General features: G+C 47.9%; 3 protein-coding genes across 4 annotated transcripts in view; all 3 read left to right on the forward strand.

Annotated features, from left to right (window-relative positions):
• LOC137600666 (voltage-dependent T-type calcium channel subunit alpha-1I-like) overlaps nt 1–16,795 on the forward strand; it is a 65,383-nt gene extending 48,588 nt beyond the window's left edge. Inside the window, exons 28-36 of the mRNA XM_068322402.1 lie at nt 608–678; nt 3,728–3,806; nt 3,893–4,014; nt 5,326–5,784; nt 10,078–10,218; nt 10,784–10,903; nt 11,532–11,679; nt 12,924–13,126; nt 13,657–16,795. Of these exons, the coding sequence (XP_068178503.1) occupies nt 608–678; nt 3,728–3,806; nt 3,893–4,014; nt 5,326–5,784; nt 10,078–10,218; nt 10,784–10,903; nt 11,532–11,679; nt 12,924–13,126; nt 13,657–14,295 (1,982 nt within the window). The 3' untranslated portion in view covers nt 14,296–16,795. The remainder of the gene's footprint in view (nt 1–607; nt 679–3,727; nt 3,807–3,892; nt 4,015–5,325; nt 5,785–10,077; nt 10,219–10,783; nt 10,904–11,531; nt 11,680–12,923; nt 13,127–13,656) is intronic.
• An 8,480-nt stretch (nt 16,796–25,275) lies between these two features.
• Nucleotides 25,276–26,295, forward strand: LOC137599872 (splicing factor 3A subunit 2-like). The gene has a single exon (XM_068321074.1). It carries the CDS (start codon nt 25,276–25,278, stop codon nt 26,293–26,295), a length of 1,020 nt encoding a protein of 339 aa, XP_068177175.1.
• Nucleotides 26,296–27,702: 1,407 nt separating this feature from the next.
• zgc:92360 (uncharacterized protein LOC436988 homolog) overlaps nt 27,703–27,918 on the forward strand; it is an 8,042-nt gene continuing 7,826 nt past the window's right edge. Inside the window, exon 1 of one of the 2 annotated variants that reach the window (XM_068322594.1) lies at nt 27,703–27,903. The gene's annotated coding sequence lies outside the window, so the exon portion shown is untranslated. The other variant, XM_068322593.1, reaches the window with a different exon arrangement.

The raw sequence follows: 27,918 nt of genomic DNA on the forward strand, positions 1-27,918 counted from the left end.
GTATGGACTCAGCGTATGGACTCAGCGTATGGACTCAGCGTAACATGGACTCAGCGTATGGACTCAGCGTAACATGGACTCAGCGTATGGACTCAGCGTATGGACTCAGCGTATGGACTCAGCGTATGGACTCAGCGTATGGACTCAGCGTAACATGGACTCAGCGTATGGACTCAGCGTAACATGGACTCAGCGTATGGACTCAGCGTATGGACTCAGCGTATGGACTCCATCCTCTCTCCCAGGAGGCTTTGATGTCGGAGCAGCTCTGCTGTTCATCACGGCGCCGCTGCTCAGGGCCCCCGTCCACACTTCTCCCCCAGAAATTGGACTTGTGGGAATTGTGTCGGGTCTCTAATGGAGAGACGGGAACTTGTACCATCTATCGACCCCCCCCCCACTGACCACCCCGTCCTGCCCCCCCACCCCCACCTCTTATCCATCTCCATCCTCCCCCCTCGCTCAGCACTCGTTTGTCTTCCTGTCCTTGGTTTCACTTTCTCTCCCTCTACCAGTGTGTGTGTGTGTGTGTGTGTGTGTGTGTGTGTGTGTGTGTGTGTGTGTGTGTGTGTGTGTGCTGTAGTCTGACACTCTGATCTCTCACCAGTGTTGAAACTCCTGAAGATGGCCACCGGGATGCGAGCGCTGCTGGACACGGTGGTCCAGGCTCTGCCCCAGGTGGGTCACACACACACACACACACACACACAAACACACACACACACACACACACACACACACACACACGCGCGCGCACGATGCTAACAGCCTGTTAGCTTCTCTTTCCCACGTGGCGCTAGCGCCCGCCTCCCTCTCTTCTTCTCTTAGTTGTAATTAATGGTTTGTTTGTCTGTGTTTAATGAAGAGACGGATTAACGGCGTCGGATTAATAGAGTTGGATTAACGGCGCCGCCCTTCGACCCGTCGGGGTAACGATGACGGATGTTGGGGGCATTTGGTTTGACAGATGGTTTCAATCAGCCCGTAATAAATCCCATTTGTCTGGTGCAGCCGAACAGAGATGACGACCCTGCTGACATTAACACGAACCAATGGGTTTTAATCAGGACGAGTCCCTGTTACCACGACAACCATCTGATGCCACGCCCGACCCAGGAGAGCGTTCTGTTTGACCCTGAACTTTGAAACCTTTCAAGAACTTAACTCCTTCCTGTTTCCTTCCTGTTTCTTTCCTGATATTTTTTTCTGTTTCCTCCCTGTTTCCATACTGTTTCCTCCCTGTTCTCTTCCTGTTCCCTTCCTTTCTTTCCTGTTCCCTTCCTGTTTCATCCCTGTTTTCTTCCTGTTTCCTCCCTGTTTCCTTCCTGTTCCCTTCCTGTTTCATCCCTGTTTTCTTCCTGTTTCCTCCCTGTTTCCTTCCTGTTCTCTTCCTGTTCCCCCTCTTCTTTCTTTCCTGTTTCCTCCCTGTTTCCTTCCTGTTCTCTTCCTGTTTCCTCCCTGTTTCTTTCCTGTTTCCTCCCTGTTTCCTTCCTGTTCTCTTCCTGTTCCCTTCCTGTTTCCTCCCTGTTTTTTTCCTGTTCTCTTCCTGTTCTCTTCCTCTTTCCTTCCTGTTTCCTTCCTATTTCCTTCCTGCTTCCTTCCTGTTTCCTTCCTGTTTTTTTTCTGTTCTCTCACTGTTTCCTTCCTGCTTCCTTCCTGCTTCCTTCCTGTTTCCTTCCTGTTTCCTTTCCTTGCTGGGACAGCTTTTGTGGGTTTATACCCTGTAGGAAACGCCAGCGGTGGAGTTCCACTCACGTTAGCACACTTTTTATTTGTTTGAACCAGTTTCCTCCTTCACAGAAAAGGTTTGTTGGAGCGCTGCTTCTGTCGCCATGGCGACATCTTTAATTCATGTCTTCTTAATGTTGTTCTTCCTGAACACCGTCTAGAGTAGAATGATGTTTTTATTTTTACAGAATAAAACATTTAGAACCAGGAGAGAAGCAGGAAGAAAGTTTTATCCTCTGACCGTGAAGTGATGAAGACGTAAACAGCATCCTCCAATTTACAGACATGAACCACAACAACAACAACAACAACAACAACAACAGCAATAAAACACGATTATAAAAACAAAAGCAACAATGATAGTAATAATAAACCACAATTATAAAAACAACAACAATAATAAATAATAATAACAATAATAAACCACAAAAAATAACTATTATTATCACTAGAAACCACAATAATAGTAACCATAATAGTAAACCATAATAATGTATAATAATATAATAATAATCATAAACACAACCACAATAACAATTTAAAATTAAAGTATTATTATTATATTATTATTATTATTATTGTTATTATTATTATTATATTATTATTATTATTATTATTATTATTATAAAATCATAATTATGCGTTTCTACATCCTGAACTATTTACTCTTTTTAGGAAAACATCATTTTTCAGGTTATTTCTTGTATGTTTATTTTGGTTTGAACCTTATTTTAGCTGAATTCAGTTTTAAGACATTTACTCTTCTTTTTCCTTTCTTGTATTTTAGCAACTCTTTCGTGCAAACTGAGTCAATTCTTCGCTGCAGCTCATTAGCATGTTAATAAACTGAATTTCCAGCTCCAAACCCTGAGCATGTTTGATCATGTAAGCTGCAAATTGGAATCCCATCTTTAATGTGTGTGTTTGGAGTTGACTGGGCTGAAAGGGTTAAACCTGAGGCCGATGGAGATCAGATCCAAACGGCGTCGGTCCGAAGACGTCGTGATGTTTATGTTCGAACACGCTGGGGGCCGGTTAACGTCTGGGAGGAATCATCGCTGCAGAGCAGGAAGGTGTTAACAGTTTGCAGATGGGTGCAGGTTTCATCGCCGTGGTAACTAAGCGTATATATTATAAAGATCACGCGTTCTGCTGGATCTCCGTGGAGCGCTTCGTTTTTCTGCTCCAGTGATCTTAAGACATCAGATGTGCTTAAGCTACAAGCTGCAAACCGCTTACGGCTTAAAGCGCTGCTTTTAATATCCACCAGCAAACATCAACACGCCAGCGACAGGAAGTCGTCCGCCAGATTGCCCCCCCCAGCTCTCCCTATCCCCCCCCATCATTCCCTCTCCTTCTCATCTCCAATAAAAATGTATGTCTTATTCAATCCCGACCCTCCGTCTCAGTTTATTCCCCCTCTAATGGAATTCTGGGTCCTCATCTTCTTCCCTGTGCGGAGAATTAGCTAATAGCATTCTGCTTATTGCCTGCTACGCCCCCCCAGGGGGTCCTGTTCCAATTTGCATATCTCTATCTGAGAGCGCTCCGGTCTCTACTCAGAGGGATTTGGACTTTTCCAGACGTCAGCAAGTAAAATAGCACCCATCCCCTCCCCCCACAGGAAGTGTAATGGGGTGATTATTCTCACGCTTCTGACTGCTTGAATTATGTTAGCTTTGAGGCGCGATGCGGCGTTTAGAAAGTGACGGGCGTGAGGCTGCTTTGCACCAATTAAGTAGATTTAAAACTTCAGCCGGTTTCTTCCCGGGCGTGCTGAAGCACACATTTAAACCCACCTGTCACTCACCCGGTTTCATCCCAAGCATGCTGAAGCATGCAGTTAAACCCACCTGTCACTCACCTGGTTGCTTCCCGGACAAGCTGAAGTATGCAGTTATACTCACCTGGTTATTTCTCAGGCATGCTGAAGCACGCAGGTTAAACCCGACCTGTCAGGGTAATTTTTGGTCATGTGACACCTTTCTTTTGCGTTCAGGTGGGGAACCTGGGTCTGCTCTTCATGCTGCTGTTCTTCATCTACGCCGCTCTGGGGGTGGAGCTCTTCGGAGAGCTGGGTAAGTCCAGATCCGGACGCCGCGAGGCTCAGCAGCCAATGGGAGTTAAGGTGTTAAATCATGGTTTCCTCCCCGTTTCTCCACAGTGTGTAACGCCGACTATCCCTGTGAAGGAATGAGCCGACACGCCACCTTTGAGAACTTCGGGATGGCGTTCCTGACGCTCTTCCAGGTTTCCACTGGAGACAATTGGAACGGCATCATGAAGGTACCTGAGTTCACGGTGGCGGGGGGAAGTAACCTGAGCTGAGAATCAAACAGGGAGTCTAATGTATGATATTTCTGTATTTTTCGAGCTGCGCTGCTTCACCCTAATCAACACAGACGAGGAAACGGAATGACCTCGTCCACCACCGGATGATTTTAAATAGAAATGAGGGAACAATAAAAACGTCCTTGAGCAATGATGATGCAGGAAAAAGTTGGCCCAACAAAAAAACCTCCCATAGATGAAAGTCCTCAAACGCCTCTTCTCTCTGATCTCGCCCTCCAATCACAAGTTGATCGCGTCCCACTAGAAAGTCAATCAGCTGTGATGAGGCTGTTAGAGGCAGACCGATTCTCTCCTCTCCTATTGGACATAAAATTATATCATTTAAAGCGTACTTTTATTAGCTTGGACACATTAAGAACCCTTGGGTTTTTACTGTTTTATGTTATGTGTCTTTTTTTTTTTTTACTGCCAACATTTTGATTCAAGTTTAATAAAACCTGGAGATACGAGTTTAATCCATTCCATCACTGAGATTGTAAGTCAAGCAACATTTAACCATTTAAAATAACTAAAATTATTTTTATCCGTTCCAGTTTTGTAGAAAGCTACAAACCCCCTAAATTATGAAAAAAACAAACACATTTTTATCAACCAATAGACATGCAGACTTTACCTGTGTATAATTAATTATATATATATAAGTTATGTAAACAATGTTAAAGAATGAAAAGAAACACAAAAGTCACGAAAACACACGAGCTACGTCTTTACTCCACCATCAAGAACAAGATTCGGTCTCTCTGATGTATCCATCCACCAACACGTGGTAAAGAACGAGATCCGGTCTCTCAGATGTTTTATCCATCCACTAACACGTGGTAAAGAACGAGATCCATTCTCACTGATGTTGTATACATCCACCAACACGTGGTAAAGAATGAGATCCGGTCTCGCTGATGTTGTATCCGTCCACCAACAAGGGGTAAAGAACGAGATACGGTCCCCGTTGATGCTGTATCCATCCACCAACATTTGGTAAAGAACGAGATCCGGTCTCACTGATGTTGTATACATCCACCAACACATGGTAAAGAACGAGATCTGAACTCACTGATGTTGTATACATCCGCCAACACGTGGTAAAGAACGAGATACGGTCTCACTGATGTTGTATCCATTCGAACAAAAATATGGACAGAGCGACGCCTCGTATCTCGAGGTTCTACTGTAGTTTGAAATCATGAGATTAATGACGGTTGGGTTCCATTTCTTCTCCTTAACATAAGCATGTCTACCCCCCCACAGGACACCCTGAGGGAGTGCCCCCTAGAGGGCCCTGGCAGCAACTACGGGTGTCACGCTGGCCTGCAGTTCATCTCGCCGCTATACTTCGTGTCGTTCGTGCTGACGGCCCAGTTCGTCCTGATCAACGTGGTGGTCGCCGTCCTCATGAAGCACCTGGACGACTCCAACAAGGAGGCGCAGGAGGACGCCGAGATGGATGCTGAGATCGAGCTGGAGCTGGCCCAGGGGGGGCTGTGCTGCATGATGGGGGGCATCGGCGTCATCGCCGGCGCTGCCGGCGGAGCCGCCACCGTCACCGGCGTGGGCATGGGAGTGTCCGGGACCGTTCCCGTTGGGACATTGGGGAGTCCAGGTTGTGGGGTGATTGGTCCTCAAAGGGATATCGGAGGAGGAGGAGGAGGAGGTGGAGCTCATGAAGGACACGCCCACCGTCGGTGTCGACTCTTCTCTCCTGCTCAGGTAGGTTAGCTCCCGAGATATACACCTGAATTTGACAGGTGAGGGTCAGCGGGGTGGGGTGGGGACACGGACCCCCAGTCCGGTCCCAGATACCGGCTTTGGAACCCCCTAGACTTCATGGCTGCTGTTCTTTTTATACTTCGGTTCAAAAGATCTGCCACCCGGTTTTAAGGAGAGACGCTGAATCCAAGTGGAATTGGAGGTTGGGTGGGCGGGTGGGACTGGGGGGGTTGGATGAGTCTGGGAGACGGGGAGTGGGCGGCGGCTCTGCCACAGTCTCATTGTGCTTTTAGCTCTTTGTCTGTCAACCGACGGGTATTTTTAACGCTGGAGAAGCGAGGGGCCGTCCTTCTATTCGCCGCTTAAAACCTCCATTGTGATCACCCGGCAGTGTTCAGACGCTTTTTATAGATTCAGATGTCACCTTCTGAGCCACCAGAACCAAGACCTGCAGCCGGACTGGAGAGAACTAGAGCTCCCAGACCTCCTGACCCATGAGATCCAGGAAAGAGGTTCCGGCAGCTCAGTACCATCTGGATCAGACCCAGAAGGTTTGAGATGCTCTTCAGTTTATCCATGGAACCCAACTGGACCTTCTGGGTCCTCTGGATCAGCTGAATGTCTGGAGGAGGGAGGGTGAAGTTGAAGCTGATGGACCACCACTTCCTCCGTGAAGCGTGTCGGGGGCGGGGCCTAGTGATGCTATGGTTCCACTTTGCTTCCTGGTCCAGAAAACCTGCGGCCTATAGCGGGTCAGATGGATCCATCAAGGATCAAAATGTCATCATCTGTGAGGAAGGTGAAGCTCGGACTTCATTGGACCTGAGGGTCCACCAAGACCCGGTTCCAGAAGAAGTCCTGAATCGTTCTAGAGACGTCACAATTGCCTAACTGGAGGAATGGGATAAGATACCTCAAGAACCAGGACCTGGATCTGGATCTGGATCAAGTTAGTAGTGTCATAGCAGCTGCAGGGTCTCTGGAGTCTCTAAAGGCTGGACCATCAGAGACTGTTTCTGCTGTCACTGCTGTCTGACTTCAGGACAGGGCTTAAAACACATTAACATAAGATTCCTAACTTCAGGAATTATTCCTGTACCATTCAAATCCGGAAATAGAAGAGTTTTTTTAATGCAGTTAAGAAATGTGTTTCTGTAATACCAAATATCCTAAATGTCATCCTCAAAGAAAGAACATTTCACACTTGGAGAGTCTCGGTAATGAGGCCCCGGAGCTATATATAACCTTATAGACACGCTTCCTCATAAAGTACGGCTAGGAGTGGAGCGTCAATAGAAACACAATGCTCATTAGAAGACTCCTCATTTCAGGCCTGTTAGCATCTCTTCACAAATAAGTCATTAGGTTCCAGTGTTTCCTGAGATCATTAGGAGTCCAGAGATCACAGCGTCATCCGTTCTGTTGTTCCGTCGGAAAACGACAAGAGGACGACCGCTTCTTTGACGGTTAGCGTACCTGAAGAGAGGATCTGATCCGAGCTGGACCAACGGAACTGGACAGATGTCCTGGTTCACTCTCAGGAGATGCTTTAGGAACCAAAGATGAAAAGAAAGAGGAAGTCAGGATTCAGAGTCTCCGTCTCCTGCCTTGCTGGTCATATTCGGTCCTGGAAGGGGTTCCCAAGAGGACGACAGTGAAGCTGGAGCTCTTAGGACCCCCTCTCATCATCTCCATGGTGATCTAGTGAAGATGAGGAGGACCTCATCCCTTCTTTCAGAAAGTTTCTAATATATATTCAGGAATCTTTGTTCCAAACTAAAACTAAAGTAGTTTCCTGGAGAGGTGTAAAGTTTCTCAGATCTGTTCAACAGTCTGATTCTTTTCAGCCGGCGGTAAAAAATCCATGTTATCGACGGTTCCCTCGTGTTTTTAAAGAACTCGTTTATTCTGGACAGTGTTAAATCTTCTTATGCTGAACAATCAGAGGATGCAGAGGACCTCTGGACTGGAGACACCAAGTAGCAGCGCAATGAATCAAACCGGGTCACGGGCGCCATTTACCCCGACCAAGGCCCAACTACCACCGGCTAGGCCAATCAACCTGCCCCTGCCCCCTACAGTCTAAACACAGCGAAAGTGTGTTAATGTCGTACATCAACCGTCGAGACCCGACGGTCGGCCATGTTGACCTCCTCACCTCCACCAGAAGATGAGGAGCCGCGGGAATAAAAGAGACGAATAAAACGAAGAGAGGAAAAGTACACCTTGACAACCACCTTTTCCCATCGCCCCCCACCCCCACCCCCTGAATCCACCTTTGCTCCTCGGCTTCAAAGCGGGATTCAGGAGCTCAGCGGCAAAGGAAAAGAAATGACAACGGGAGACTTTAATTAGGCGCCGAATTTGACCTCCACCCGCTTCAGACACCATGAAAAAACACACAAACAGGAATCGGGGCAAAGTTTTCACGTTGTTTGACACGTAAAAAAAGAAGTTGGTGGAGTTTAAATCCACATTCTCACAACTGAGTTTAAGATTTTAGCTCAAAAAGACGACGGAGCAGCCGAGAGGCGACTTCTCGGTGAGTTACTACTGTAACCAGAGGTTCACTGAGGGAGTCTGTGTGGACTCAGGGCAAATACAGTAAATGTTAGAGTCGAGTCGAGCGACAGGAAGATGAAAACCAGATTCAACATTCATGCAGGGACGTGAAGGATTTCCGTGAAGGACAAAAACCCGGAGAAGATGGAATGAGGAAGAGGAGGGAGAGGATTCCCATCAGCCGGTACCTCTCTCCTTATATATATCACCTACATTCAACCTATTCAATCCCTTTCTCATCTCGTTTCCGCTGACACAACGTTTTCTACTTCAATCCAGCAATTGTTTGGAGCGCTCGGCGTTCCCGGGGCTGAAAAGTGGAGCGATGACATTCGTGTGACTCCGACCGGGAAAAAGGAATCTATATCTATCTTGTTCTCGCCGGCAGCAACGGAATCACGGCAACTCCGAAACGCCGAGGTTAATGAAACAACGCAGGTTCACAGGGAGTTACAGATGTAGGAGGAAGAGGAGGAAGAGGAGGACCGACTGCCAAGAACCTTTTGAAACATTGAACGCGATGCCGTTGGTTCGGATCGTGACAAACATTCCACAGAAAGGTTCACGTTTGCACTGCGGACATGTAAAAAACAGACGTTTAAACATCGTTGTGCTCAAGGAAACAGAACGTAGTGGTACTAGTGAGAAGGAACCACGAGTGGGTTTAGTTTTATTAATTTAAGCTTTATTTAACCAGGAAAAAGTCTAACTAATACAGACAGACTGTTATGGAGGTAGATTGATGGTTTTGAAATGTATTAAAGGTGGAATTGATTCTAGATTTAAGGTGGCTTGGATTTCATTTGGTGCTTATAACGAACAAACCGTTTACTTCGACTTTACTTCTACTTAATTTTTATTACATGGACTCCAAGAGACAATTTTGCATCAACAACATCCACACGTTAACGCAAAATCAACCACCCCTGTCATAGTGGTATGCTCCAATTCCCTTCACCCCCCTATAGAAGGAGCCCTGGAGTCAGGTGGGGCTCTTTTAGGAGGATCAGACCAGAACAGGAAGTAAGTATTGTGTACAGTATATATGTTTAAAGATGAGGTTAAATGAAGTTTAAATCAGGTATTGTTTGTGTCTGATTTAAACTGAAGGTATTGAAAACAATTGGATGACAAACATAACGCTCAACATGTTTGGTGTGGATCATGTGGAGCAAACAAATAATTATTACTGAAAATAATGGTGCATTTATTGTTATGTAAATCATGTTTATGTTTACGATGATGTAAAATGATAAATTAGAGAATACTCCTGTGATAATCATAAAAGAGAAAATTCTTTATCCTGTGTTGACTCAGTATAAAGTCAACATGAGAAAAGCAACTTTTTTTTTGTTGTTTGTCCGATCTGCGATGGACGGAACGGTATCATCTGCATAACGATGAACCTTTGTTTGATTCAACTTCCTACCCAGATTATTTCTATAAAACGGGGCCCTAAAGTGACCCCTGTGGGGCCCCCACTTTTACTTCTCGTAGGGACGAGGTACTGTTGTCTAGTTCTACCACTCAGGTAGTTAGAAAACACCCTTAGCATAGTGCTAATGTAGCCTACACTTGTTCTATGTTGTGTCTGTCATGTCCAACTTTTATTCTGATTTTCATTGCTAATAATTGGATTCGGTCAGATTTAGGATATTTTTCCACCTTTTTTTTTCCCTTATATGGTCGTGAATGCTCCGCTGTGTTGTTGTGTGTTATGGTGTGTTGCAGGAGAACCAATGGCTGGACAGTGTGTCCCTGCTGATTAAGGACTCGCTAGAGGGGGACATGATTGACAACCTCTCCGGTTCGGTTTTCCACCACTACTGCTCTCCTCCTGTCTGCAAGGACTGCAAGAGCCACCCACAAGAGGTTCACACACACACACACACACACACACACACACACACACACACACACACACACACACACACACACACTGCTCTTTCTGCCATCATTTAACCTCCATGTTATCATTAAATTAATCATAAAAACGTCTAAATGAACTCTCCACTCATTTCTTTTTTCCCGCGCCGTCCCCGATGCCCCGAGATTGATCGCGGCGATTAATTAATTAATGAATCAATTTATGAGAAAAACTCCATTAAAATCCCAGCATGCTCAGAAAAGTGGATCACTTTGATTCCTAGGTAATAGATATGCAGATTAAAGTCCCGCTGTGATAAATGCGTCAGCAGTCGGGTGACGTGTCTACTTTTAAGTAAATTTAAAAATTGATTTCTTGCATTCGAGCTAGCTACATGCTAATGTTTGCAGATGTTTTCTCTAGTCGTGCATTAGCCTCTAACGACTTCATGATGATAAGAAAACGTCAGGAACTAGATTTGCTCTCAGACTAGAGATGATTTTATGTGGCGGGTTTCTACAAACCTCCTTGTTAGCCTAGTCATGGTTCTGGATCTTACCGGTCTTCCAGATCCAGCTGGCGGAGGTGGAGCAGGCGTCTCTGATGTCGGAGCAGCTGTCGGATAAGTCGTCGTCGCTGGCGCTGCCCGACGACCTGAGCCTGGACGACCACAGCAGCTACCAGCTCCTGGTGTGTGTGTGTGTGTGTGTGTGTGTGTGTGTGTGTGTGTGTGTGTGTGTGTGTGTGTGTGTGTGTGTGTGTGTGTGTGTGTGTGTGTGTGTGTTTGTGTGTGTCATCACACCTCCTTCATCCTGCTAATCATCATCATTTACTATTTACATGCTTTAGCACCTGATTAAAACCGCCTCCCTCTGTGCTCTTGATGCGAGCAAGCTGGGAAGTGTGTGTGTGTGTGTGTGTGTGTGTGTGTGTGTGTGTGTGTGTGTGTGTGTGTGTGTGTGTGTGTGTGTGTGTGTGTGAACATCCTCCTGGATGACAGCGGTTCCACCTGGCCCGTTTCATCCCCGCTCTCATTGAAGGCCAGTTCATTTGATCCGGTTCATGAGCAACAACAAGCAGAAGGTTGTTAGCTTTGAAGCGCGCTGCTAGCTCCTCTGCGCTCATCCAGGTTTTATCAGATGATGGAGGGATGGGGGTGGGGGGGGCATGAAAAAGGAAACAAACTGCCCTCTGATTTCTATTATGACAAGAGGAAATGAAAGGCGTCTGTGGGCGTGGAACATCTGTGCACCTGGTTATCACACTTCTTCTCTCTTTACCCCCCCCCCGCCCAACCTTCCACCATCCTGGGTCCCAGAGGGGCAGCAGTGACTCCCGGAGTTCAGAGGACTTGCCCCCCCAGGTGGGGTACAGAGGTCTTCGTCGCACCAGCGCGGACAGTGAGGAGGAGGTCCAGGAGTTGGACACCCCCACGATGGAGCGGTCCAGCCCAGGGAACTGCACAGGTACATTAGAATGGGTCATCTGACTTAGGAACATTGGTAGATACGAGTGGGACCGAAATGATGTAGGAACCAATGTTGTCCTCCTGTAGGAACTAAATGATGGAGGAACCAATGTTGTCCTCCTGTAGGAACTAAATGATGTAGGAACCAATGTTGTCCTCCTGTAGGAACTAAATGATGGAGGAACCAATGTTGTCCTCCTGTAGGACTAAATGATGTAGGAACCAATGTTGTCCTCCTGTAGGAACTAAATGATGTAGGAACCAATGTTGTCCTCCAGTAGGAACTAAATGATGTAGGAACCAATGTCGTCCTCCAGTAGGAAGGACGCAAGTCTGATGTAGCCCTGCTCTGTCTGCTGCCTCAGCGCTGCCCAATTGCCCCATCAGAGGTAACAATGACGACGGCGCCGGTCGTTATTGGCTCTACTTGTCAGGAGGGGTTTCCTCCATCGGCGCCCGCCGCCTTTGAGGCCTTAAAAGGCGAGACGTGAAGGTTCCAGGTTAGAGTGATGATTGTTCGTATCTGTAGGGATCATCGATCGAACTCGTGATTGATTTTTAAATTGTTGAACGAATTTGCTTGAAGTCACTGAGCCTTTAATCTGGATCAAAACTCTGTTTACATCGTCAGATTTGGCAACCTTATGATATTAATTATTGATTCAGGAGATAAGAAGGGATTTAGACGCTCCTTTTTAAATTCAAAAAGCAGCTGAAGGCTTCGATTGAATTCTTCCACGTCAGCCAATCATAAAACAGCCGTATTAAAATAATCCCTCTCAAGGTTACCCTTTGTCGGTGGTTCTTATTACCCTTATCGGCGTTCTTGGTGACCCTCTCTGGTATTTCAGAACCAGGATTTCATGTAGTCTTGACTTTGAATTGACATTGATGGTATCGTTTAAATAAAATTACTCCTTTTCCGAACATCTCTGGCGCCGACGGAGACCCAGAAGGGCATATCTAACGTTCCACGCAGTTGATTGACTTCTGCTGCGATTAAAGCAGGTGATGGATGAGGCCGGCAGCGGCGAAGACGCCTCCCCCCCCGCCTCCTAAAACGAGCATCGACTGTGGAACAGATGGGGCAATGCAGGGAAAGTCAACTCTGGTGGATGTGAGGCAGCTGGAAGTGGTGGTCCTGGTGGTCCTGGTGGTCCTGGTGGTCCTGGTGGTCCTGGTTCCCAACGGTTGGGTCACCAAACGTTGGGAACCAACTCTGACAGTTGCTCCTCATTTCAGATGGAGATGGAGGCGGTGGGGCGTCGTCGCCCGTCTTCCACCTACCGGCGGACTTCTTCCACCCGGCCGCTGCCGCCGCTCATCCGGGTAGCCCCGGAAACAGCGTCAGCCCAAGAGGAAGAGCGCCGTCCGGACTGGCGTCCCCAGCTTCCTGGGCCTCCCTTCGCTCGCCAGGAGCCAACAGCAGGCCACTGAGCGCTCAGGTATGAGGATGGATGGATGGATGGATGGATGGATGGATGGATGGATGGATGGATGGACGTCCTATGAGATCATTCAGTCATAATTAAAGCTGGAACCCTCCCCCCTGGGGAACCCGACCACTTCCTGTTTGAAACCACCCAAACTGAAAAGACCCTCATTTTAGTCCTTGTTCCTGTGTAACCATGGCGACGGTCTTTTCCTGCCCGCTACCTGTTTGTTTAGCTCGTGTTGGAGTGCTCTGTGATCCCCATCTGCTCCGGCAACGCTCGGCAGCACTCAGCTAATTAGCCCGACCGGCCCCGAGCCTGATACCGACTCAACCCGTCGACGCTCTCGACTCGCATTATCCACCATGTCTCTCTCTCTCTCTGTCCTTTATCTGTCGGTTCTGCCAATCAGGATGAACTTTTACATGCTAATTTCCCCAGCTAGCTTTTAAAACAGAGCCCGTCCGGTTCTAACTCGTGTTCATTCTCGTTGGACCTTTTGATTGACGCTCCAGAATCTCACGCTTCCTCTTCTTTTGCAGCTCCCGTCCCACAGCGACTCCTCCCTGGCGTCAGGCAGTTCGGAGGGCAGCCTGCAGACTACCTTAGAAGAAGGCCTCAGCTTCAGCATATCCCCTCCAAGAGATCTGGATCTACCCATGCCTCTCCTCTGCCCGATCCCGAGCCACGCCTTGCACTCCCAGGAGCCGGCCCCAGGAGAGGAGGACCACCTTTTGCTCAAGAAACACGCTACTAAATTTAACCTCCAGGCCACCAGGGGGCACCAGAGGAGCCAGAGCAGCTGCGGTGGTGGCAGCACCAGCCCCGGCTGCCCCCGACAGGACTCCACCGACCCGTCGGACGAGGACGTGGGCACGGGGCCGACCGAGGACGTCTGCCGCCGGACCATCCACAGCGAACACTTGTCGGAAACGCTGAACAGTCTCTCGCTGTCATCACTGCTCACCACAGGCTCTCTGGCGCCCCCGCTGGTCAAGAAGTATAACAGCACAGGCTCGCTGCACCAAACCAATCCATCCGCCCGGGGTAAAGACCGGAAGCACTCCTACAGCACAGACGCTCACGGATGCTTGTCCAACCCGTGGTCGGATGGAAGGGCGAGGCGCGACGATGAGGAGGACAGTGACATCACAGACGCAACTTCCAGGAAAAATAGATGAAACTTTTCCTCTCTGTGGTTGGAACTCTTTGACCTTTTGCGTTTCCGGTCCTTGAACAGAACAGGGATACACTTTTAATACAACCCATGTCCACTGAACGCAACTCGGGAATTCCGTCTGTCGTCTCCGGTTCATCCTGGGACTTTGCTGCTCGGGATCGATCGTTCCTCGAAAGGAACGCCTCTGGGATTCAACATCCGTTCATAGGATATCTCATTCAGCCTTGAATGACGCCTGGACTTGACATTCAGTCCATTCTGAAATCCATCTGCAAATTTTCGCGACTCATACCCGACCAGTGAGAGAATCCGAATTCCAAAAACTTGCTCGACCCAATGTGCCCTCAACCTTCGTGCAAAAACAGTGTCATCGCATCACGGATGGCAGACTGTGGAGGAACAACTGAATATCGTACTTTTTTTTGTAATAACAGTAGCATCCACCGCCTTTTTTTTAAATGTTGTTTTTCTTTGTCTTTATTGGATTTGAAAGGTTGTAAATTTCCCATGTTCTTCTTCAGCCTCAGTGTATTGAAGTCGTGTGAATGTAGACGTTTGTCTCCGTCCGTCAGGGGGAGGACGACCTCGTCTGGATTCTCCCTCGAGAATTGACCCGGGCCTGTTTGAATAGACGAATGGAAATGTGACTGCTGCTGAGAAAACAGTGGGTTGTTGGGGAAAGCATTGGCGGCGTAGACGCTGTTCTTCCTACAAACCCATTAAAGGGCTAAAAAGTTCTGCATGCAGACCTGGGCCAAATCCATAGACAAGAGAGGCGTCGCTGAAATGAACACTGACGTGTCAAAAGACTTCAAACGTCATCGACAAAGACTTCCCCCACACCTACGCCCTGTCCTCACCTGTTAAACGTGTCATTAGCGGTTCCTGCTAAGACTTGTTGAATATGACAGGCTAAAACAAAAGAACAGTAGTACAATAAAACACGTATGTTTGCATTTGGCAGCGTGATGTCATCCAGTTCCCTGGGTTCAGCCGATTCTGGTCCTTAAACGTCAGTTGGAATGTTCCGAACGCAAACACTCAGCTGTTCTTCTCAAGGAAACTGGTGGAATGGTTGACGACGTCGTCATCGTCATTCATTCGTTCAGTCTAAAACGATCAAATATTTAAAGGACTGTGATTTTTTTTGTGAATATTTGGAAAGAATTAGCGCGTTCCACCCGTGTTCAAGCAGTTCTTAAACGTTGTTCAATCAGAATTTGCTATAAAGGAATTAAAAAATTCACCCCAGTTGGACCGGCACCAGCAATGAGATGCTTTCAGGTGCGAATACTCGCAGTCGGAAAGGCCATCGCCTGATTTTAGGCAAGATTAGAGTGTTTAAAAATCAGCATTATGTGTGCTAATTATTAATGGAATTTGTAGTAGTGTGGAAATAGCGTCAAACCTTGAGATACGAGTTTAATCCATTCTGTGACTGGGCTCGTAAGTCAACAACTAAAATCATTTTAATCCATTCCATCCTTAGACTTGCAGACTTTACCTGTGTGTGATTAATTATATATAAGTTACGCAAACAATGATAAAGAATGAAAAGAAACGCAAAAGTCACGAGAACACATGACCTACGTTTCCAACGAGAACGAGTCTCACTGACGTTGTATCCATCCACCAACTAGTGGTGGTTCCTGAAGCACGACTCGTATCTCAATTGGCTCGTATCTCGACGTTCTCCTCGAGATACGAGGAGAACCTCGGCTGAACCTTAATGGTTAACTGGATGACATTAAACTTCCTTTAAAACGTCATGAAATGTCCCAGACCAGCTTATTGTAGGTGTCTGAACACACAGGCATCCATTCATTTGCTGCAGTAAAGCCAAAGGACTGTTTGACTCAGGTCTGCTCAGGTGTAGCAAGAAGGTAGAAAAAATAGTCCCAGACTACGGCGAGCGACGTGGCCCAAATGAGTTCCACGTGTCGCTCTGAGCATTTGTTTGTCGGACGTTTTTGCGGGTTGTGATGGCATCACATCGCGGTGATCCGGAGCGGGTAGACCTCAGGTGGACCTATATGCACGCACACGCATCTAAGCACACGCTACACGTGAAACACACAACCACCGTCACACAACGATGTCAACGGACTGCAGGAGTCTTCATCTCTTTTCTACTTCACCTTCGTTACTCGACTCGTATTTACCCCCACCCCCAAGAGGGGGACACCAGAGGATCAAATGAGTATTGATTACCCCCCCTTATTGAGATATGCAATATGCTACAGTAGATGTACAGTTAGATGTATGCGACTAGATAGAGAGATTATATTTATGAGTCGTGTTAGAATAAAATGTCAGCAAGGTTCAAAGGTCGCTGAAGGAATGACGATGTGTTTGTGTATCCCAGCGTGGTAGAGTGTTCCCCCCACCCTCACCCCCCAGCCCGGTTTCCTTTCTCTGAGATGCATGTGGGTTCTTATTTTTGTTGTTTGTTTTCTTAAATGTCATTCAAGTGTCATATAAAAGTGAGATATCTTTTCAAATCAACGCCTCCTGAAGTTACTCCTTCAAAATGAAGGATTCACCTTGGGTTTCTTCTGTTCTTGACAGAAATTTTATCGTAGAAAACACATTTCTGAATAAATCCCCAGCCACAATTTGAAAATGGAAATATTTTACCTGCACTAAATTGACATATAATCCCCCCTGTTAAACTTTGTACAATAATTATGAGCTACACCTTTAGAAAGACAATTTTCTCTGTGCTATGTTGTGGCTTGTTTAAGACATTAACATAATAAATGTGCTCGTTTTAGAATGGTAATAGACCAATAATGTAATAAAAGTCCTGACCCGATAACATCATTATTGTCAACACTAAACCCTAATTATTACGCTATTAGCCAAAAGTTACTACGTTATCAGTTCCGGACTTTTGTTACATTATTGTCCAGTAATGACTGTATCGGCTTCGTCAGGGCTCCGCCCTAAAATGCCTGCCTTTTAGGCGCTGAGAAAAATAAGTCAGACCAGCATTCTTTAAGAGAAGAATTGAACTTTTCTTCTACTGGTCCTCTTCTCTGCTTTGGTTCTTCATTTTACGGATCATTACGTGCTAACAGCCAGGAGTCGGATCCGTTCCTGTAAACCGTTGCTGTCGGCAGGTTCAGACCCAAAGACGTGATCTAGAGTCCAGAAGATTTGTCCGTACCCAGACAAGGAGGAGGTTTCCGATCTGAAGGGTTAAGATGAGAGGCGGGAGGTACGTGAGAAGGTTTAACCCAACGAAGGTCTGATTGGGAATGTTACCGCTGGTCCAGCAACGACCAGCAAACTGGAAGATCCTCTTGTTGCTAAAGCTGCTCACGGTTCAACGGAGAGTCGTGTCATCTAGAGGAGAGGTCAGGCAGGTGGACCGGGTTAGGGTCAGGGGTTAGGGTTAGAGTTAGGGGTTAGGGTTAGACGTTGGAGTTACGGCTAGGGTAAAGGTTAGAGTTGGTTTAAGGATTAGAATTAGAGTTGGGGTTATAGTTGGGGTTAGAGTTAAGGTTGGAATTAGAGTTGGAGTTAAGATTAGTGCTAGATTTAGGGTTAGGACTAAGATTAGGATTGAGTTTAAATTTCCGTTTGACACAGAATAATAATCTGATTTATAAATTTGGATTCTTTCTGGATCTGGAGTGATTACCATCACAAGTCCTTCGGGCTTTTCTTTCTGCAACACAAAATTCCTCTCTGGCTGGACAAAAATGAAGTGTTTCACCTCCAGCGTTGTTTGTTTCTGCAAACAGATTGTTCATCTGGCACCGACCGGTCCCAGGGTCCGCACACAATGAGGAATCTCAACAGCCCGTCCCCATGTAGTCTGAGGGGATGGGACAAATATTTGTGGACTAAACAATAGATGTGGGTTCTGCTCTGTTTCGTATTTAATCTCTTTTTACCACGCTGACAAACAGCGATTGTTCAGGGAACCCCCCGCGGCGTGTTTTGGATTCCGGCGCTGCGAGATGAAGGGAAGTAGACGCTCCGCGCTCGGAATCACTTCATTTCACATCCGGGAAAAGATCTGACCCAGTCAGCCTTCGTTACGACAACTTTTTAAACCACAACTTTAATTGCAGGCGTCGTCTCTTAGGTCTTTTTGTGTACAGTAAATAACAAACATCTAACGTCTGACATGTTTACCTCCAAACCGAGCATCTAGCCTGTTAGCATATCTGCGCTGCGGATTTATGAATCATCTCTCCGCTCAGAGTTTCTCCGACTCCCCCCGTCCTTCCATCTATCCTCACTTACACTCGGATCCACATTAAGTACCTCCACTCTTCCCCTGATGACCCTCGCTCCCTTTCATCTCTTATTTCCCGCTCTGATCTCCGGGGCCGTTGCAGAAAGGCGCCGCCGGCTCCGACAGACACGTCATTAGCGGAATATATTTGACTCGGCTTTGTTATCACATAAACCCCCGCAGAGGCGAGTTCTAACTGCTCATTTCCCGGCGCTGGACAACAACAGTGGAGCCTCTCTTGAATCCTCCAGCGGGCCGACGATACGTATGGACATTATTCTGGAGCACAGATGAGGTTCTGTCAGAGGACTGAATGAAAAGACATGTTTATTCTAACGCTGGTTGGATTAAACCCACAGGGAGTCCCGGAGCCAAATGATCTGTGATTCATATATATTCCAGTTCTGGAGTGACGTGCCATGTTGGTCCCCTAGCCTGCCCAGTCCCGGTTCCTCCTGGTTTTCTCGCCCCTAACGAGGGTTAGGGGTCCCTTCATGAGTGGATCAGTTTGGTTCTTGTTCGGATAATTACGATAAATGTTTCTACAATGCTCCAATAGTGGATTTATTCCTGCTGGTAATCGATCAGATTCCTGGTTTGCTGATGTCGTATCCATCCACCAACACGTGGTAAAGAACGAGATCCGGTCTCACTGATGTCGTATCCATCCGCCAACACGTGGTAAAGAACGATATACAGTCTCACTGATGTCGTATCCATCCGCCAACACGTGGTAAAGAACGATATACAGTCTCACTGATGTCGTATCCATCCGCCAACACGAGGTAAAGAACGAGATCTGGTCTCACTGATGTCGTATCCATCCGCCAACACGTGGTAAAGAACGAGATACAGTCCCAGCTTACATCTCAAGGTGCTACTGTTTTCCAGTTCTATAGAAACCTGCTGCTAGTTATTGAATAGTTATTACTAGTTATAATCAACTAGTGACAAATCGGACTTCAATTACAAGTAAAGAAGATAAAGTAAAAAAATTGCACGAAAACGTTTCTGGTCCTGAACTGGATGAGAATCGGGGATAAAAACGTGATTATTTTCCTTACGATCCACATATTTATTTACTTCAACATTAATCAGATGTTTACGTGCGATGACGTGTGAAGATGATTAACTTCACACAAACATGACTTAGATAATCCCCTCCTCCATCATGGGTTCTTGTCGTTCGGGTCCGTTCTTTGATAATCCTGAAGAAGCGTGTTTTTCAGTCTAGTAGAGACTGGAATTGGCTGCAGGAGAACGTGGGCGCACGTCCCTCGGCTGCTGGACTTCTTTTGATTGGCGCTTCTGAGACGAGGACTGGGTGTTCTGCCAATTCTGTGGCGGCGACAGGTGGTGGTTTTGGCACGGATAGAAAGTGATGCAGTTAACAGGTGAGGCCGGCTCACCTACAAGCAGCTGTCCCGCACTGACATCTGGGTAAACACGACATCGATGGGCGAAGCCGCCGAACCCTTTCTCTGGTCACGGGGATTGAAAAGACATCGAAGCTCGTCCCGTTACGTACGGAGGGTAACCTCCTGGGGACGCGACGCCGACTGGACCCTGTTGGGTAGCACACTTGGGCATCTGGTGGGACGTCTACACACTAATCAAAGCAACCAGAAGGTTCACAGGTGTAGCTGTCCGGGATATTTTAGGAGTCTAATGAGGGGCCTGATCAATTAGGAAGGACCAGGAAGACTCTGAAGGAGTCGTCTGGTCTGTGAAGAAGAGATGGAGATGAAGAAACCGATGGATGGACGGATAGATGTGACTCTTGGGGGTAAAAACTCTATGGATATGTCCGATGAGTAGATTTTCTTGTCGTGCAGGAGTCATTATCATGTAAACAGGAGGGGGGAGGATCCAGTCGGTGCTCTTCCTCCTCCTCTTCCTCCTCTACACGCCACTTAACCTGAGAATTACCGTTCAGCTGGAATTAGAAGCCATGTGGTTTAGGAGGCCCTTGACGCTCCATCGCCGCCAAACACACCTCCGTTCCTCACCTTTACCCCTCTCCATCCGCCTCACACCTCCACACACACGCTCTCCTGCTGCCGCTAGGTCGTTAGCATTCGGCTGTAATCGTTTTGAATTCATTAAAGTAGGCGGAGCAAACACAAATACGGACATTCTTTCGGGATTTTGTTGCGCCAAACGACAGAGCCAATCCCGGTTTATCTCATCTCCAACACGCCGGTGTTAAATGGTGGCGGCGGTTGGGTGTGATCGACTCCCCGCATACGAACGCGCTCACACGTGGGTGAGTCGGTGCGTCGTCCGCTGCCAGCAGCGATGGAGGGCCCATCGTTCTTCTCATTGTCTCCTCGCTTCTCGTTTGGCGGCGGGAGGAAGATGGCGGCGAGCCAGACCTCTCGCGCACGCTTGGCATCTCCTCACAGCTCATCTCGAAGCGCTTTTTCGCCCGCCGCTTCGACGCAGCTTGACAGTTCGCTCTCCTAATTACGTCTTTTTCTTTAATGGGAGGGCGCTCTTATCTTGTTGCACTTTAAACGCTATCGAGTCGTCACGCGTGGTTCGGCGAAGCCTGCGCTCCGGTCCGGCCCCTTCATTCCCGCCGTGACTTCAACGGTTTCCTGACCCCGTCGCCGCTTCTCAATTTGCAGTTTCTTCGGTATCTGTTTGTAGTCTTATTACTGGAGTGCGGATGGAGGTGGTTTTTGCGATTTCCGTATTATGTTCTAATCCACTGGTGGAGTGGCGAAGTCACAGATGGTTGCATCTGAGCAGCTTTTGAAAATAAGCTGTAGGCTGGATTTTTTTTTATTTTTCATCATTCTTAGGAAGAGATTTTTTTTCAGGCATCACGAGCGGCAATAAATCATCATCATAGAGTCATACGACTTTAACTCAAGTGACTTGAGTCATGAAGGCAGCTTGGACGTGATTGATTTTAGCACTCAAACATGGCTGAAGGCTAGTTTTGTGTATTTAAATATTTTTCTGTTTAAGTCATGAGGAACCGTCAAAAAAAAAAGAAAGAAAGAAAAAGTGAAGGAACGGTTGACATTTTTAAGATTTCTCAAAGGATCTTGAGAGTTTAAGTAAAACAGTCATCTGCATACAGTCTGTATTTGATTAGCTTAGCTGATTAGCGAGCGTGACGTAAAAAAAAAACAATCATTCGTCTTCCACAATGAACCTGTCAGAAATTAATTGGCGGTTTGACTCTTCGGGGAGCTTTTGATCGAAAATCAAGGAGAAATGTCTGGTGGTGGCGGCGGCGGCTGATAACTCTGCTGAGACAAACTTTAACTTTAGCACATTTAATCAATAACTACAATTACTAATGATTTACTAAACATTATTCCTTTCTCCGGGTGAAGTTAGGGTTATTATAGCTGCTGCTTCAGACACGCCCTCTTTATACTAGCACAGTAGCTACGACCGCTAGCCAATTATCTCACAATGATTGCAATTATGAAAATAGATCCTAAACATTAATTATTGCTTATTGATATCCGATACCTGCCGGATTCCGAAGCGCCCCTTCCTCCGTTGTCATTAGGTGCAACTCAGCGAAGGGGCAACATGCTAATTGGTCTCAGAGATACGCTCTGACCTGCAGATGTGATCCCGCCCGCTGCCGACTTGGCGCCCTGGACCTTTCCCTCCGGCAGGAGGTGAGACGCCGTCGGTCTCTCGACCTCCACATCTGTCACATCAGCTGGCTAATTAATGGTGAGCATCTGGCGTCCGCGGCGGCGAAGGGAGAGCAGCTCGACCGATCCGATCTGTCGGACCAGCAGCACCGAGCGCTAGTTGACGTTAGCTGCTGATTCTGTGCGATGATCGGGTTATAGATGATGATTTTAACGACTCCGACTCTATTAACCCGGCCGATCAAACCGATCAGATTGATCCAATGTGTGTGTGTGTGTGTGTGTGTGTGTGTGTGTGTGTGTGTGTGTGTGTGTGTGTGTGTGTGTGTGTGTGTGTGTGTGTGTGTGTGTGATAACGGATGAGTGGATTACATCCATTCAGTGGCTCCTCTCTTCTGCTGCCAGCTGAAATCCATTCGCGTCTTCAAACCAAGGTCGGAGCAGAAGAAGCGTCAGCGGCGGCGTTTCATTCTCCTCCAACGCCGCCGCTGACGCTAACGGCGGCCTTTGGAGACAATGGTGTTTTTGATTGGGTGGTCTGTTGTTTTCTCGTCAAACGAACCCACGGCGGACGCGTTTGACTTGGGTTTTTTTGATCGGATGTTTGGAGACGTGCGTCACAAACCTGCCCGCAAAAAAAATTAGAAATAATCAAACGGACGCTTCGGAAGTCGTTGAGACGTTCGAAAGAACTCTACCCTCAGTCTATTACTATATGTTGTAATACCTGTTGTACTGCCTGTTGTACTGCCTGTTGTACTGCCTGTTGTACTGCCTGTTTTTCTGCCTGTGGGTCTGAGAGGACTTGACTTTAAAAACCCAAAGAAGTGAAAAGCTTTCACGTGGGTCGACTTCTAGGGTCGTGGGTCGACTTCACACACATGCGTCACCAACACGCCAATGCTCCACGTGTTATTAGCAACTTTAGCCTCAGAGCGCTACGCTCTGCAAACCGAACCCCTGAAAGGAGCGTGGGAGCAAACCCCCCCCCCCCCAAACTCCCACTCACCCCCCACCCCGTCACGTTGATGGCCAATCATGTCCCTCCACCTTACGTAACCGCCATAAACCTCTTAAAGACGCCTCTCGGGGGGTGAACTAATCCTTGCGGATGCCGCAGCCCGTTTTAATTTTCAATAACTCTTCCCGCCACTTTTATCCTTAGCGCCTTAGCGTAGCGGTTTGTTCTGCGGCGCTAGTAGCAGCGCTGCCATCTTCAAAACTTCAAAGCGCGTGTGTGTGTGTGTGTGTGTTGGTCGGGGGGTTTGACTTGTGTGTTTTTAGGCCGATGCTGACAGAAGACGGCGTTTAGCCGAACGCCGCCGCATTAGCCCGTCAAACCTCACAGACGCTAAAACCGCCACTCTTTGTGTGTTTTTTGTCGCGCCTCCGTTTTCATTTCACCTCGTCTCGTCGGGTAATAAACTCCAGACGCGATTGGGGGGCCTTCCCCCCTTCATTCTGCAGATTTGATGCGGTTGTCTCTCGCCATTAAGATCACATTAGAGCAACGTGGCACAAATGTATAGAGGAGGGGAATTAGACGCCAGCTAGCGGCGCGGGAAACAGATCAGTTCAGGAAACTGGGATGAGTTCACACACACACACACACACACACACACACACACCGTCCTCGCATTGTTGACGTCGAAGGGCGTCGACAGAGGCGGAGTCTCCTCCCCTTGACGGACCAATCAGACGAGGGGAGAGCGGTTATTTTTTTGACTTCATTATCTAAATGAAAGGATGGCGTTGGTGCGTGATTCCAGGGCTGTGATTGGCCGACGGGGAGATCAGGTCGGATTAGCGTTCCCGGCGTTCCGTCTCCTCGGAGTCCGGGATTGACTCCGATTAACGAATCTTATCGTATCGTCTGATAATGTTGTTACCGCCCACGAGCCCCGCCCACAGGCCTCTGGGGCGGCTGCATATTTATTGATGTCTCTATTAGACGGACGGCGCCAATCTCACGCCGCGAGGCGGGCGCCGCCAGCTAGCTGAAGAATTTGTTGCTAACGACAAAAAATAAGCAGAAATTCATTTTTTTCTGAAAGAAAATTCTGATTTTTATTCTGTTTGATCTTTTTTTCCATCCTCGTTTTTGATTGGCTAGCGTCAGAAGATGAGAGGAGGGGCTTTTACATGTATTTAACACCATATTTTTCAGTTTCTGAAAGTTTCTAACCAAAAAAAAGAAAAAAAAAGTTGTTGTTTCCATGGAAACGGGACGTCGCATCCGGCATAGTTTGATACTTTGAATCATACGTGTTTATTTGAGGTGGTTTCCATGGAAACGGGCTTTTAGGCGACTTTAGGGTGGTCTTTTGCTCCGAAGGCTCACTGCTCAAGGCTCAAGGCTCACGTTTCCGTCAAGCCCCGCCCCCTCGCCTGGTTGCCATGCCCACAAGAACGCTGCTGGATAACTAATCCGTCTCCACCTCCATCCCCAACAACGTACACAACCGTGTTTACCCACACCTCCATGAACAGGAGCGCTCGGATTAAACGTGTAATCTGTTAGCCCCGCCCCCCCGAACGCCTCCATCAGTACAAACTGATTGATGTGTTTGTTTGGGGGGGGGGCGTGCGAGGGTTTAAACATCTGTGAGAGGAAATCCGTGTGAATAAAGCTCTACACACAAACAGCAGCGAGAGACGATGTGTTGCTGTCGTCACGGGGATTGTTGTGTGTTGTTGTGATGAAGAGGAGAGGTGAAGAGGTGGGGCTGTATGACAGTGACCCCCCCCACCCCCCCCAGTGGAGCGGGAGCAGCTCCAGGTTCAGTTCTTGACCCGTATCTGATTCTCACATCAGCAGCTTATGAGAGCGTTTTAAAGGAGCGGTGACCTCATCACCCGCCAGCAGCTGAGCACCCCCCCCCGAGCACAACGCCCCCCCCGCTGTGACGGAGACATGAGGCGGGTGTAGTTGAAGGCGGTGGGGCGATGAAGACCTGTGTTCACCTGTTTATGTAGAGCAAATAACAGACACAGGGGAGGGAGGAGCTGAGGGCGACGCCCACTGAGGGAGGCGGTCCGTCTCACCGCCAGCCCCCCACCTCTGAGGACAAGATGAGTCCCCTGGAGGAGGCGGAGCCAGGAGTTCATGACTTCCTGTATACAAAGGCTGCCGTCCAAAAGGCGCCGGGACGAGCAGGAAGTGGAAAAACCCATTAACCCCGTGATAGACCTCCAGCAGGAACCTGGTCTCCTCACTGCAGAGCTCCACCCCCAGACTCTAGAGCTCCACCCCCAGACTCTAGAGCTCCACCCCCAGACTCTAGAGCTCCACCCCCAGACTCTAGAGCTCCACCCCCAGACTCTAGAGCTCCACCCCCAGACTCTAGAGCTCCACCCCCAGACTCTAGAGCTCCACCCCCAGACTCTAGAGCTCCACCCCCAGACTCTAGAGCTCCACCCCCAGACTGTAGAGCTCCACCCCCAGACTCTAGAGCTCCACCCCCAGACTCTAGAGCTCCACCCCCAGACTCTAGAGCTCCATCCCCAGACTCCAGAGCTCCACCTCCAGACTGTAGAGCTCCACCCCCAGGCTCTAGAGCTCCACCCCCAGACTCCAGAGCTCCACCTCCAGACTGTAGAGCTCCACCCCCAGACTCCAGAGCTCCACCTCCAGACTCTACAGGTCCACCTCCAGACTCTAGAGCTCCACCTCCAGACTCTAGAGCTCCACCTCCAGACTGTAGAGCTCCACCCCCAGACTCTAGAGCTCCACCTCCAGACTCTAGAGCTCCACCTCCAGACTCTAGAGCTCCGCCTCCAGACTCTAGAGCTCCACCTCCAGACTCTAGAGCTCCGCCTCCAGACTCTAGAGCTCCACCTCCAGACTCTAGAGCTCCACCTCCAGACTGTAGAGCTCCACCCCCAGACTCTAGAGCTCCACCCCCAGACTCTAGAGCTCCACCTCCAGACTCTAGAGCTCCACCTCCAGACTCTAGAGCTCCGCCTCCAGACTCTAGAGCTCCACCTCCAGACTCTAGAGCTCCACCTCCAGACTCTAGAGCTCCACCTCCAGACTCTAGAGCTCCACCTCCAGACTCTAGAGCTCCACCTCCAGACTCTAGAGCTCCACCTCCAGACTCTAGAGCTCCACCTCCGGAGGGCGTGAACATCCTTCCTCCCGGTTCTTCCGGTTCATTATCAAGAAGAACATCAGATTTAAGGATGTGACCATGTGACACCTCCTCGTGTGACGCCTCATCACAAACAGGAAGTGGAACGAGTTACCGCTAAAAATAGAGGAATAATCGTACGTGGTCAGAAGACGACGGCCTCCGAGGATTAAAGCAGATCAGAAACGCTGAGTCAGCTTTTGTTTGTTTCGCTTAAATTTCAGTGATGATCATGTGATCAGCGGCGCCGAGGGGACGGGGCCTGGCGACGCAAACAGTCGATGTGGCGTGACCGAGCTGTCGCCTGATGCTTGATGACACCCCGCTTTTAAAGCAGGCGGGGAACGGGCAGCTTTAGGGACCCGAGGGTTTGGGGGGGGGGGGATAGTAGATGATAAATGGGCTGAGTAACGGGGGAGGGGGCCCATCACTGCAACACAACAAACATGAGGACCTCATCGACTGTCACGTCAACACAAACCCGCCATCCATCCACCGCGAGGCGTTCAGGCGCAGTGGGACGAGACGTTCGAGGTGAAGGGACGCGATCCGGCGTCCACCTCCGCCCCCGCCTGTGGGGTTACACCCCCCAGTGAGCTGAGATGTTTGGTCCGGTGGGGCCACACCTGCGCCACTGGGGCCACATCCAGCAGGTACGTGGTTAGGTGTTGCCACCTACTGGTTGAACATGGAACTGCAGTAAAGAGCAAAGTTTAGAACCCATGAAGTCTTTAAAATTAAATCTTAATTTATGATTTCAGACTGAAAATATATAATATAAAATAATACATATATAATTATATTAATGCATTTCATATATGGTATATAATATATATATTAAAATTTTAAAATGTTAATATAGTGTTATTATAATACAGTATAATGTAATTTAAAAAATTTAAAAATTTTATTAACTTTTAATCCCCGGAGGGAAATTAAGAATCCCTAAACAATGAAATTATCTTAATATTATATATACACCCTCACTTTTGATTGGATGTTTTGTTAATTAGTTCCGTAAATCCCTTCCTCAGAGTTAATCTTATTGATCACCAATAATGCTTTATATCTGATCAACTGAGCACCTCATTGACCCTTAGATAGATAGACAGATAGATAGATAGATAGATAGATAGATAGATAGATAGATAGATAGATAGATAGATAGATAGATAGATAGATAGATAGATAGATAGATTTTATTAGAAATTAAATCCTGGTTTATCAGAGTGTTTATTATAGCATAATGACTAATAATCATTTTATCTATTTTTTTATTATAATTATAATAAATAATAAAAAGCCACTCTGTAGAATAATGCGGAAAAGCAAAAAAAAAAAAAAAGAAACCTCTGCCTTTCACTTCCTTGTGCGGGGTTTCCTGCCTCTGGTGCGCGCTGTGGGACCGTGGCGCTGATTTGGCCCCTGACTCGGAGAGGACGCGCGTCGCGGTTGTGGGGGGGGTGGTGGAGTGGCCCCTGAAGGTCGCCGGTAGCTCACTAGAGAGAATGGACAGCAGATCTTTATGACGAGGGGTTCTCTTCCTGGAGACGCACAGCTCGCCTGCGCAGACGACGCATACCTGTGCAGACTTGCCCGTGAAGGTGGCGCTGGAGCCG

The sequence above is a fragment of the Antennarius striatus genome, chromosome 8 (genome assembly GCF_040054535.1).
Source record: "Antennarius striatus isolate MH-2024 chromosome 8, ASM4005453v1, whole genome shotgun sequence".
Taxonomy (NCBI): domain Eukaryota; kingdom Metazoa; phylum Chordata; class Actinopteri; order Lophiiformes; family Antennariidae; genus Antennarius; species Antennarius striatus.

What these genes read in the sequence shown, in the direction of transcription:
- LOC137599872 (XM_068321074.1), top strand. Translation starts at nt 25,276, where the DNA reads ATGACTTCCTGTATACAAAGGCTGCCGTCCAAAAGGCGCCGGGACGAG.